The 13,601-nt window shown below is 42.5% G+C and overlaps 1 protein-coding gene across 2 annotated transcripts in view; it reads left to right on the top strand.

The window, feature by feature from the left end:
- Positions 1-13,601, top strand: part of ppp1r9alb (protein phosphatase 1 regulatory subunit 9A-like B) — a 59,498-nt gene that overhangs the window by 6,188 nt on the left and 39,709 nt on the right. For both annotated transcript variants that reach the window (XM_060898958.1, XM_060898957.1), the window contains exons 3-7: positions 9,980-10,112; positions 11,712-11,832; positions 11,996-12,100; positions 12,606-12,873; positions 13,015-13,158. In XM_060898958.1, coding sequence (XP_060754941.1) covers positions 9,980-10,112; positions 11,712-11,832; positions 11,996-12,100; positions 12,606-12,873; positions 13,015-13,158 — 771 coding nt within the window. The remainder of the gene's footprint in view (positions 1-9,979; positions 10,113-11,711; positions 11,833-11,995; positions 12,101-12,605; positions 12,874-13,014; positions 13,159-13,601) is intronic.

The following is a 13,601-nucleotide window of genomic DNA, read 5'->3' as shown; positions in this document are numbered from 1 at the left end:
CTATTCTACCTCATTAAACACTGCTAACTCAACAGATCAGATAATTACCAAGGCTTGCTGTACCACAAGAGGGGAAAAAAAACCGCTCATTTCTGCAGCGTTCTTTGTCTTCAGGACTCTATTTTTGACTGTATAAACAGTATATTCCCTCAGGACTGTTCAGGAATATTTGCAGTTGTTGAATAAGTGCACAGTAGCTTGCTTCACATCCATTTCACTTAAGCAGTGTAGCTACAGGTTTTTCCTTGGCATCAAGTGCTAACTCTTCAGATGCTGGTACTTGGTCCTTTCATGATATTAATTTTCTTTGATTGATTTGTGTGTATGTTTTTTGCAAGGTCATGCATTTGTCCAGATGCAGATGCGGGGACATCTCGGGGGGGGGGGAGATTGGTTGGCATCACACAGGAAGTGTATTGTTTACAAGGTCACATGACTCAGCTGGACTAGTAGAAAGTGGAATACTTGAAAGGCAGAGATCTTGTTTAGGAAAGAAAGACGCCTGTGTGTGTGAGAGAGAGAGACAGAGACAGACAGACTGTCTTCTATTTTAATGCACTGTAATGTGTGTGTTAACTGATTAATGTTTATTTTACATTTAAAAAGGTGTTTTAGGGACAAAAAGGGTTAGTCTTTTCTTTAGCAGATGCCTTTCTTTCTCTTATGGATTGCGTTTTTAAATTCCCTTCATTTATTTGGAGTATTTACTATCGCAGACGTCTTCTGCTTCGCCTCGTCATCTCTGGCGCACACACTTCAGTGTCCTCTTCTCTTCTTGTTATCCAGTTTGTAAATTAGGATTTTCCTCTGGAGCGTATCCGTGTCAACGTTTCAATCAGGACTTGGGTGCGTGTTTGAGCTGCCCGTCTTGAATGACCGAGTGGAAGCTTTTTTTATCTTGAGCTAAAAACAGGTTTCTCAGATGCCCTCGTAACTATTCTGTAGACATAAACTTTTTTTTTTTTGCTCATTAGTCTGACCGCACCATTATTTACTGTCCAAGTACCGTTATGTAAAATATTTCCACAAAAATACACCACCCCGCCCCACATTTGGTATTGTAAGATTGCATAAGCAACACCCCACCACACATACGCACATGTATACATGCACCGTGTGTCTCGGTTGCTCGAGTGAGAAGTCAAGACGTCTGGCACTAGCAGGTGGGGCTAAATCAGGCTGCTTTCTGTGCTGCTGTAGTGTAGAAGAGATTTCACCCTTCACTAGTTCCACCTCGAGTCTCGCTATGCTTATTAACAATCTGAAGCCTGAGACACGGCAGCTCCTTCCAAAAAAACCACAGTGGAATCCAAGTCTAAAGTGTGACCTGATTACTGCGCTCACGCCTGTGGTTTCTCTCACTCATCTAGTCGTGCAGTTATTAATCTCATCCTTGCTCGTCTCTAAGAATAAACCGGGCTCTGTGTTTGGAAAAGAGACCTGCAGAGGGAAAGAGAGGCTCCTCTGTGCATGACTGCTGAAGAAAAGACATTGTTCACACAGTGCATGGTTACTCCTGACAACAGGAAAGACTTAAGAGTAACACAAAATCTTATCCATAATACGGGGGGGGATTGTTACCTTATACTGTTTGGTTCTATTTGGTGAAAGTGCTGTTTTGAGATGCCCTGTGTAGAAGAAGAAGAACAAGAAGCCTTTATTTTGTCACACTCAAGCCCAGCGAAATTCCTCCTCTGCATTTAATCCATCTGAAGCAGTGAACACACACACACAAGCAATGAGTGCACACGCCCGCCCGCCCGCCCACCCAGAGCAGTGGGCAGCTATGCTACAGCACCCAGGGAGCAGTTGGGGGCTAGGTGCCTTGCTAACCCCTTGCTCTAGGGCGCTTCAGCCCTCGGGCTGGGCTGGGAGGGGAAAGTTCATTCACTCATCTCCCCTCACACTTTTCCTGCTGGTCCCAGGATTCAAACCAGCAACCCTTTGGTCCCAAGGCTGCTTCTTTAACCTTCAGGCCATGGCTGCCCCATTTGATTTTAAAAGGTGTCTTGGGCGAGTGGATCACAAGTGGACAGCTGAGACACGTTGCCATTTACAGTGGTGCTTGAAAGTTTGTGAACCCTTTAGAATTGTCTGTCTATATTTCTGCATAAAAATGACCTAAAACATCATCAGATTTCCACACCAGTCCTAAAAGTAGATAAAGAGAACCCAGTTAAACAAATGAGACAAAAATATTAGACTTGGTCATTTATTTATTGAGGAAAATGATCCAATATTACATATCTGTGAGTGGCAAAAGTATGTGAACCTCTAGGATTAGCAGTTAATTTGAAGGTGAAATTAGAGTCAGGTGTTTTCAATCAATAGGATGGCAATCAGGTGTGAGTGGGCACCCTGTTTTATTTAAAGAACAGGGATCTATCAAAGTCTGATCTTCACAACACATGTTTGTGGAAGTGTATCATGGCAAGAACAAAGGAGATTTCTGAGGACCTCAGAAAAACTGTTGTTGATGCTCATCAGGCTGGAAAAGGTTACAAAACCATCTCTAAGGCTACGTTTACATTAGACCGTATCTGTCTCGTTTTCTTCGCGGATGCACTGTCCGTTTACATTAAACCGCCTGGAAACGCCGGGAAACGGGAATCCGCCAGCGTCCACGTATTCAATCCAGATCGTGTCAGCTCCGGTGCTGTGTAAACATTCAGAATACGTGGATACGCTGTGCTGAGCTCTAGCTGGCGTCTCATTGGACAACGTCACTGTGACATCCACCTTCCTGATTCGCTGGCGTTGGTCGTGTGACGCGACTGCTGAAAAACGGCGCGGACTTCCGCCTTGTATCACCTTTCATTAAAGAGTATAAAAGTGTGAAAATACTGCAAATACTGATGCAAATACTGCCCATTGTGTAGTTATGATTGTCTTTAGGCTTGCCATCCTTCCACTTGCAAGTGATAAGTGATATGCGCTGGGATCACACACACAGCGGCTCAGTCCCGAATCACAGCTTGTTCACTTCACTCACGTGCTCTGTGAGCTGCGCAAGGCCGGAGTGTGCACCCTCCAGAGGGCACTCGCTGTTCAGGGCGGAGTGATTTGGAGCGCAGGATGCCTGCGGAGCCGAGCGTATCCGTCTATTGGTATTGCTGTGTGCACACAAATCGTGTATTGCTGTTGCTGTGTGCACACTAATCGTTTTAAAAACGTTAATCTGATGATCCGCTGATATGGTCTAATGTAAACATGGGCTAAAGAGTTTGGACTCCACCAATCTACAGTCAGACAGATTGTGTACAAATGGAGGAAATTCAAGACCATTGTTACCCTCCCCAGGAGTGGTCGACCAACAAAGGCGTCTAATAGTCGGTGAGGTCACAAAGGAGCCCAGGGTAACTTCTAAGCAATTGAAGGCCTCTCTCACATTGGCTAATGTTCATGAGTCCACCATCAGGAGAACACTGAACAACAATGGTGTGCATGGCAGGGTTGCAAGGAGAAAGCCACTGCTCTCCAAAAAGAACATTGCTACTCATCTGCAGTTTGCTAAAGATCATGTGGACAAGCCAGAAGGCTATTGGAAAAATGTTTTGTGGATGAATGAGACCAAAATAGAATGTTTTGGTTTAAATGAGAAGCGTTATGTTTGGAGAAAGGAAAACATTGCATTCCAGCATAAGAACCTTATCCCATCTGTGAAACATAGTGGTGGTAGTATCATGGTTTGGGCCTGTTTTGCTGCATCTGGGCCAGGACGGCTTGTCATCATTGATGGAACAATGAATTCTGAATTATACCAGCCAATTCTAAAGGAAAATGTCAGGACATCTGTCCATGAACTGAATCTCAAGAGAAGGTGGGTCATGCAGCAAGACAACGACCCTAAGCACACAAGTCGTTCTACCAAAGAATGGTTAAAGAAGAATAAAGTTAATGTTTTGGAATGGCCAAGTCAAAGTCCTGACCTTAATCCAATCGAAATATTGTGGAAGGACCTGAAGCGAGCAGTTCATGTGAGGAAACCCACCAACATCCCAGAGTTGAAGCTGTTCTGTACGGAGGAACGGGCTAAAATTCCTCCAAGCCGGTGTGCAGGACTGATCAACAATTAGCAGAAACGTTTAGTTGCAGTTATTGCTGCACAAGAGGGTCACACCACATACTGAAAGCAAAGGTTCACATACTTTTGCCACTCACAGATATGTAATATTGGATCATTTTCCTCAATAAATAAATGACCAAGTATAATATTTTTGTCTCATTTGTTTAACTGGGTTCTCTTTATCTACTTTTAGGACTTGTGTGAAAATCTGATGATGTTTTAGGTCATATTTATGCAGAAATATAGAAACTTCTCAAGGGTTCACAAACTTTCAAGCACCACTGTACACTTATCCATGATGTGTCTCTAAGGTATCCAGACGATCTCTTGTGTTCAGATTTCATTCCTGCCTTCATCACTTCTGCTGGAAACTTAAAGGGCCCGCAACACTTTTATTAAAGGTCTGCGCGGGACAGAATTTTCAGCCCTGCTCCCGCCCGCTCCCGCATTGTGCAGGCCCGCTACGCAAAGAATTATGATTTTCAGTCCCGCTGCCGCCCGCGCCTGCCATATTTTGTCCCGCTCCTGCCCGCAAATCCCGCATGATACAGACGTTCGCGTTATTTCTCACGAAAGTTCTTGTCATTGGCTTGGGGAATTAAACATGCTGAGCTTAGCTGAGCTCTCCACTGACCGATCCTTCACATAGCGAGGGTGTGCGTTGCCAGGCGGCATGCGCAGCTGAGGCTTTACAGAGATGCCCATTGTGAGCTTCACGAGAGGAGCTCTGCTCTTCTGCCATGATCGGAGATCTCAAACACGGAAGAGCGGAAAGGAATCGGAAACGTACGCGAGATTAGACCACATCCGCAAACTTAAGCATCTTAAAATGTTTTTATTAATGCCAAATAAAATATCCAGCACAAATTATATATGATAGACATAAATTAATAATTTATAAATTTTATTTTAAACACGTTTTTAGTTAGCGGGACTGCAGCTTATCACCTCTCCCGCCCGCTCCCGCATTGTGCAGTCCCTCTCCCGCCCGCAATGAGCTTTCAAAATTTGTCCCGCGCCACACTGCTTTGCGTCGGGTCCCGCGGGACTCCCGCGGGAGTGCAGGGCTCTAACTTTTATTACTTATTCAGACAAGCGCCAGATTTGTTTAGGTTGGGTGAGTGAAGAAAACAAAAATGTTTCAAGAACTAATATACGAGTCCAGTGCCGTATTAAGCCAATGCGGTGCCCCTGGACACTATACCTCAAGTGCCCCCCCCCCCCCCCCCCCCCCCCACACACACACACACCCTGCGCGCACGCGTTCAGTAACCTCCTGCACACACTCACAAACCTTGCCCTTTGCTGTCAAAAATAGTAGCATATACATAAACAATAGTACACATAAACAAGGTCATTCTTCCTCATTGAAAATTTATTAAGTACGCTACATCAGCCCATCAAATTCACTGAAAACAACCAACGATGTGCATGTAGGCATACTGAAATGTCTTATTCAAAAATGAGCAGCATATATTTGTATGTCTCAAGGGGATCCTCGTCGTCGCCGACCCCTCGGCTAACACTGGCTGTGGTTGTAGCATCTCCCCGGCTAGTGCTAGCAGGGCCATCTCCCTCACTAGCATCGCTGATTTCACTAGCTTCGGCTTCAGCACTGGTAGTGACAGCAGTTGTCGATGTTTTTATAAAAAAACGATCTAACACTGGAACATTTTTAATTGCAGCTACACGCCTGGAGTCTCTCTCTTTTTTTTTTTTTTTTTTTTTTTTTTTTTAAATTTTCTCTTCGCACAACCACTCAATTGATGTCTGTCCATTTTTCATTTCTACCGCGGTTTTAAAAAAATTGATGCATTTCACCGTAGGTGGACTGGCTCAACTGACAGGTTGAGGAAAGGGGGGTTAATGGTCACATAGGCCACTCTTGCTAAGAATTATGATTGTTGTTCTTATGAAATTAGTGTTCATAATGAATTATATATGACTATTTAACAATGTCAAGTGTATAACCATTTTAAGTGTACAAACATTCATGAAAAATATTTTTAAAGTTTCTGTCATGTGGTGCCCCCCCACTGGCTGTGAGTGGTTGGTGCCCCTGGGCACTGTGCCGCAGGCCCATATAGTTAATCCGGCCTTGTACGAGTCCTGTTCCAGCAGGACAAAATCATTTGCGACTTACAAAAGACGAGGACGAGACGAGTGTTGGCGCACTGTCGCCAAAACAACAACCATGTCTTGCATTGATGACTTATTTTCCTGTTACATCCTTGTCTGGGGTGTGTCAGGACACCGTTAGTTTTTACACTGCAAAAGATATATTGTCAAATGTATCCCAGATCACGTGAGCAAGCAGCTGGAGTGAATGTATCTTGGTGGTCGTTTCGACTTGTGATCTGATCGCCTAAGACACGTTTTTAAACCAAGTGTAAACATGTCACAGTAACCTCACATGTTCCATAACAATTACTAAGGTTTTTTTTTTTTTTTTTTAAATCTTGGTGAAATTAGTCTGTGGAATCAGACAAATCGAAGTATTTTCATAACGTGTATATACCTCAAGGAAATTGAATCAAATGCAACTGGACTTTGGTTTTAAGTCTTTGAAGATGTTTCACCTAGCCCAGTCAGACAAACTAATGAAGCCTCTTGGATGAGAGGTGAAACGTCTTCAAAGACTTAAAACCAAGTCCAGTTGCATTTGATCCAATTTCCTTGAGGTAACTTTGACCTGGATTAATGAGAATATTCATAAAGTATAGACTTGAGGAAAAAGTTATTAAATTGAAATGACCGAATGTAGTATTTCAGGTTTGTATTTTAAATCCATACTCTCCACTCCTGATCATGGCTGTAGAGCCACTGTGTTGTCTTGACTTGTATGTTTCGCTGTAGTATTGGAAGTCCAATCTTTCAACCCGGTATACCGTGTCTTGCAAAAGTATTCATCCCCCTTGGTGTTTGTCCTGTTTTGTCGTATTACAAGCTGAAATTAAAATGGATTTTTGGAAGGTTAGCACCATTTGATTTACACAACATGCTTACAGCTTAAAAGGTGCAAATTGTTTTGTTGTGACACAAACAATAATTAAGATGAAAAAACAGAAATCTTGAGTGTGCATAAGTATTCACCCCCTTTTTTACATGAAACCCCTAAATAAGCGCTGGTCCAACCAATTCACTTCATAAGTCATGTAATTAGTTGATTTTAAGATCCACCTGTGTGAAGTTAGTGTCACATGATCTGTCCTATGATGTCGTCTGTATAAAATCAACCTGTTCTGGAAGGACCTTGACTCTGCAACACTACTAAGCAAGCAACGTGAGAACCAAGGAGCACTCCAGACAGGTCAGAGACAAAGTTGTGGAGAAGTATAGATCAGGGTTGGGTTATTTAAAAAAAAAAAAAAATCCCAAACTTTTTGAATATCCCACGGAGCACCATTAAATCCATTATAGCAAAATGGAAAGAATATGGCACCACTACAAACCTGATGAGAAGGCCGCCCACCAAAACTCACAGACCGGGCAAGGAGGGCATGAATCAGAGATGTAACAAAGACACCAAAGATAACACTGAGGGAGCTGCAAAGATCCACAGCGGAGATGGGAGTATCTGTCCATAGGACCACTTTAAGCCATACACGCCACAGAGTGGGGCTTTATGGAAGAGTGGCCAGGAAAAAAAACATTGCTTAAGAAAACACGTTTGGAGTTTGCCCAACAGCATGTGGCAGACTCCCCAAACACATGGAAGAAGATTCTCTGGTCAAATGAGACTAAAATTGAACTTTTGGGCCATCATGGGAAACGCCGTGTGTGGTATAAACCCAACACCCTGAGAACACCATTCCTACAGTGAAGCATGGTGGTGGCAGCATCACGCTGTGGGGATGTTTTTCATCTGCAGGGACAGGGAAGCTGGTCAGGACTGAAGGAAAGATGGATGGCACTAAATACAGGGCAATTCTGGAGGAAAACCTGTTTGAGTCGGCCAGAGGTTTGAGACTGGGATGAAGGTTCACGTTCCAGCAGGACAGTGACCCTAAACATACTGCTAAAGCTACACTGGAGTGGTTTAAAGGGAAACATTTAAATGTCTTGGAATGGCCTAATCAAAGCCCAGACCTCAATTCAATTGAGAATCTGTGGCGTAACTTTAAGATTGCTGTACACCAGCGCAACCCGTCTAAATTGAAAGAGTTTGAGCAGTTTTGCCTTGAGGAACGGGCAAAAATCCCAGTGGCTAGATGTGCTAAGCTAATAGAGACATACCTCAAGAGACTTGCAGCTGTAATTGCAACAAAAGGTGGCTCTACAAAGTATTGACTTGGGAGGGTAAATACCTATGCACACTCCAGACTTTTTTTTTCATCTCATTATCTCTAGCCGCTTTATCCTGTTCTACAGGGTCGCAGGCAAGCTGGAGCCTATCCCAGCTGACTATGGGCGAAAGGCGGGGTACACCCTGGACAAGTCGCCAGGTCATCACAGGGCTGACACGTAGACACAGACCACCATTCACACTCACATTCACACCTACGGTCAATTTAGTCAACAGTTAACCTAACCTGCATGTCTTTGGACTGTGGGGGAAACCGGAGCACCCGGAGGAAACCCACGCGGACACAGGGAGAACATGCAAACTCCGCACAGAAAGGCCCTTGTCGGCCACGGGGCTCGAACCCGGACCTTCTTACTGTGAGGCGACAGGGCTAACCACTACACCACCGTTCTGCCCTCCTTTTTTTTTTTTTTATCTCAATTATTGTTTGAGTCACAACAAATTGCACCTTTAAAGTGGTAAGCATGTTGTGTAAATGTTACATATCAGTGAGTGGCAAAAGTATGTGAACTACTTCTAGTTAATTTGAAGGTGAAATTAGCAGGTGTTTTCAATCAATGGGACGACAGTCAGGTGTGAGTGTGGATTGTATATAGATTATGGACAGGATGGCAATAAAAATGGGCTTGATTTACCGAAAGAGAGAAAGGGAGTGGCCTGGTTGTGCCATTCTCAACTGGGAACTGAATTCTAGTCTGTTTCTTTTATTAGTTGCTTTCAGGTTATTTGCTGCTTGCATGCGGAACGAAAACACACACGCTATTTTACCTGGTTTAGCTTGCCAGGTTAAGCATAGTAATATAGTAAATTCTCTTGATCTGTGGTTCTCAAACTTGGGTTCGGGGATCCTAGGGGTTCAACCCACCATATGAAAGTTATGCTCATCAATAACATAAGGATTGATTGATTTTTATTAAGGTAAAATTGCATGCAAGTAGGACAAAGTACTAATGTACAATCGAACTAAATACATGAAACTAAAACCAAGGATGGCCCAACAAAGTGTAAAACACTTCTTTCCATTGTGGTCCTCAGAAAAGTTTCAGGATGGTTCTATGTTGACTGTTTAATAATGGAATTAAGTGTATTATCAATACTAAATTTGTACAAATGGCACCAAGTAGATTTAAAAATAAATAAATAAATAACTTTAACGACACCAGCAAAAAGCTAAATTGCTAGCTAAACATAGATATAAAAGCCAAAATATAATACTATTATAATGCATCCAAGAGTAGCACCATGTAGTTGAGCACCACAGAAGGATCACATCAAGAACCCTATCGCAGAACGTGCAAAAGGCTAACTGCTGAAAATTTTAATGCCACGGGTTGGAGTTCTCTGGGTGGAGTAAATGGCCAAAATATTATATGTGATTAAATAATATTTGTGCATAAAATAAATCTGTACTGAAAGGGTTCTTGATTTTATTTATTTACTTACTTACAGTTAAAAGGGGTTCCACCTGTCAAAAAGTTTGTAAACCTCTGGTGTAGATGAGTCATTTGTTAATTGAAAACTAATCTGAGTCACATTGAACTGTCATTGTCTGCCTTAATTATTATGGGATTCACCTAAAACTGTGCATGTGTATGCTCTCTCTGCAGGTGTTCGTTACATATTCCAACGAAGAGTACGATCGCAGGAATGAAGAGGTCGACCCCGTATCCGCATCAGCCGAATATGAGCTGGAGAAGAGGGTGGAGAAAATGGACGTCTTCCCAGTGGAAATTCAGAAAGGTACGTATAAATGACAAAACTCATCGTTACTTGGTGAGTGACAGACAGACAGGCTATGCTTGGTTTGGTCACTGGGGTATGCTTTGGGCATCATGGGAAATTAGTTTTACCATGTGCAGGAACATAAGCTTCTTTGGAAATGGGTGATGGTCTGGAATTCCAGTTACGGGTGAGACCACTGTTAGTCTTAAGTGGAGATTTCAAAGCGTGAACCCCATTTTATCCTGATCTCTATTGTCAATGAGATTTCACTTCCAGTGATTGTTTTGGGATGGCTATTTTCATCATCTTTTGGATTGTGGTACTTGAGCATATCAGTATTCTTCTTCTATAAGTGCACTGCTGTCTTATTGTTTGGACTGTAACTAATTTCCATTATAAATTTTTGTAACTATTAGTTTTTTGAAACATTTATGCACAGAACTGTGTTCTCTTCAGTGTAGATATCCTGTGCGTATTTATGGAATCAATTTTGTGCCAAAACGTTCATACAATACTTTTGAAATATCAAACAAAAATGACAAATCAAAATACAAAAAAAAAAAAGTCAATTTTTCTAGACTGGCAAACAAATTATTCGTGTAATCGTGCAAAATCAGTCTATTACTCTTCAGAAACCTTTTATTTTTGTTCCGCGTTTTTCTCAGTTTTGTTTGACGTAATTTATTTTGGTTGCGATTCCAGCTTTCTCGTTTGCGCTCCCTGACTTTTTGCTTGCAGTTTTGGCACGAACTTCACATGTGGGTGGGCTGTCCAGGAATGCATTCCCATTGGCTAACTTTTGTTTGACTGACAGCTACGCTCAGCCATTCCCTACTCGGATTCTGGCGGACTGTTTGACGAGTGACCGATCCATTGACGGTAAACAAGGATCGAGTGGACTTCAGTGGCGACTATGATATTGAATTAATTCAACAAAGTGTAAGTACGGGACAAATGTGTTGCAGTGGTACACATTATGCAGGTGTTTCGTGGCAAGTCAAATGTTCGACTTAGCTCCACTACCCAATATAATAGCTGTCTTGCTAACGTTAAACACGCCTGCATAATGTGTACTACTGCAACACGTACAACACATTTGTCCCGCACTTACACTTTGTTGAATTAATTCAATATCATAGTCGCCACTGAAGTCCACTCGATCCTTGTTTACCGTCAATGGATCGGTCACTCGTCAAACAGTCCGCCAGAATCCGAGTAGGGAATGGCCGCAACAGCCTCCGGGGGAATCGCTGAGCGTAGCTGTCAGTCAAACACAAGTTAGCCAATGGGAATGCATTCCTGGACAGCCCACCCACATGTGAAGTTTGTGCCAAAACTGCAAGCAAAAAGTCAGGGAGCGCAAACGAGAATGCTGGAATCGCAACCAAAATAAATTACATCAAACAAAACTGAGAAAGACACGGAACAAAAATAAAAGGTTTCTGAAGAGTAATAGACTGATATTTTGCACGATTACACGAATAATTTGTTTGCCAGTCTAAAAAAATTGACTTTTTTTTTGCATTTTGATTTGTCGTTTTTGTTTGATATTTCAAAAGTATTGTATGAACATTTTGGCACAAAATTGATTCCATACGTATTGGTTTGTTGGTACAGGAGATGAAGGTCTGGGGATCAGTATAATAGGAATGGGCGTAGGAGCCGATCAAGGTCTGGAGAAACTCGGCATCTTTGTCAAAACCATCACAGAGAAAGGAGCGGCTCAGAATGATGGCCGGTACCTAAGCCAAATCTGAATAAATTTCTACGCAACAATGCCAATAATTTTATGGATACAGCGTTATTGCTAATTTATACATTGTCCAGCTTTTAATTTATGGATTATTTTGAGATTAAATTACATAGGGGTTAGAAATGTTTGTATGCTGTGTCTTTGCCAGTATTAAGGTCAACGATCAGATCGTGGAAGTGGATGGGATCAGCCTTGTAGGAGTCACCCAGCTGTTCGCTGCCACTGTACTGAAGAACACCAGAGGACTTGTGAAGTACGAACACGTACATGAACATGACGGAGCTCAAAAATACATAATTAGTCAATCATTTACTGTTCAGGAATTCAAGGGCGAGGTCCATTTATCATCAGGATATGAACTGAAGAGCTTCGTTATTCAGCAGCGCCTTTTTAGTGTGATCGCTTGACCCTAGTGTCTGGGTTTTAGTGGTCATAGATCGCAGGGCGTGCTTGTGTTTGTTCAATGATGGTGCACACTCGCAGCAAGACTGGAAGATCAGTTAATTATTTATTACACTAGTGGCTTATCTGTTCCATATCCCTATAAAGGGACGTAGACCCAAGAGCACGTCAGGATTTTATAGCTAGACTCAGCAAGCTGTTAAAAAGTAAATAATATTGTTTTGGTGAAAGGTTTTTCAACTTTTTTTTTTTTTTTTTAGATGTTTGCCAAAATTCCACAGCATGCATATGACCAAATCCTGTTATCTGTGCAAAATTTACATGAGATAACGCACCCTCTGTGTCCAAAAATGCAGGTTCCTGATTGGCCGGGAAAAGCCAGGGGTTGAGAGTGAAGTAGCTCGGTTGATCAGTGAAACTCTGGAGCAAGAAAAGAACCCGCAAAAACAGGTCCAACAAGATGACGACACTGCCGACGAGGAAGCGGAGAATGAAGAAAAGGTCCCCCAAACTCAAGAAGTCCAACCTGAAGAGCCAGCAGCTTACGTCCTACAGGAACATGATCACACCAAGCAAGAAGACCAGCTACTAGCAGGAGAAAACAGCAAAAGCGCCATGAAAGAGGTAAGAGAGAGAGAGAGAGGAGTAATTGAGATGGTAAGAGGGATTGTCATAAATTATGGAGTTTTAAAGTGACTGCGTTTTGATTCCTTTACTTTTCATCAGTATCTGATTTAGTCTGCATTGTTTGGGGCTGTAATACAGGATGGAGAGACTCAAATGGAAGAGGAGAAAGAAGACGACACAACCCTAGATTTGGCTCAGGAAGTATTTGCACACCTGAAGAATCAAGGCATTGTTATTCCCGAGGGCACGAATTACACCGAGTTAGAGCAAACATTCAAAGAGGTACGATGCAGGAACATCGTATAATTGGTTGCTAGCTGAGATGAAAGTTATGTGTTAAAGGTGGCGTCACAAATATTTAATGCCATGTACACACGTAGCCGGGTATTTTTAAAACCGAACATTTCCCCCCCTCCGTTTATAAAAATGTTTTATCCACACCACCTCGTCTTCGAAAAAAATCCCTTCCACACATAACCGAACATCTGCGTTTTCAATCACATTCATAAGCATTCCAAACCTGTAGATGGCTATTTCCCCAAATCCTACCCCCTAATCACATCGCCTGTGCTCTTGGAGCAGTAGTTGGGCTTCTAAAATTAAACATGTAAATAGCACCTGCACAATAATTAATGCTTTCAAGGCACTACTCCGATCCATTACTCTTTAGCTAGCCGCACACTACGCCGATTTTCAGCGTACCGAGCCAACTGAAGTCGCGAGTC

Source organism: Neoarius graeffei, chromosome 18 (genome assembly GCF_027579695.1).
Source record: "Neoarius graeffei isolate fNeoGra1 chromosome 18, fNeoGra1.pri, whole genome shotgun sequence".
In the NCBI taxonomy this organism is placed as follows: Eukaryota; Metazoa; Chordata; class Actinopteri; order Siluriformes; family Ariidae; genus Neoarius; species Neoarius graeffei.
The sequence above is the reverse complement of the archived record's forward strand: the minus strand, read 5'-3'. Positions and strand labels throughout refer to the sequence as shown.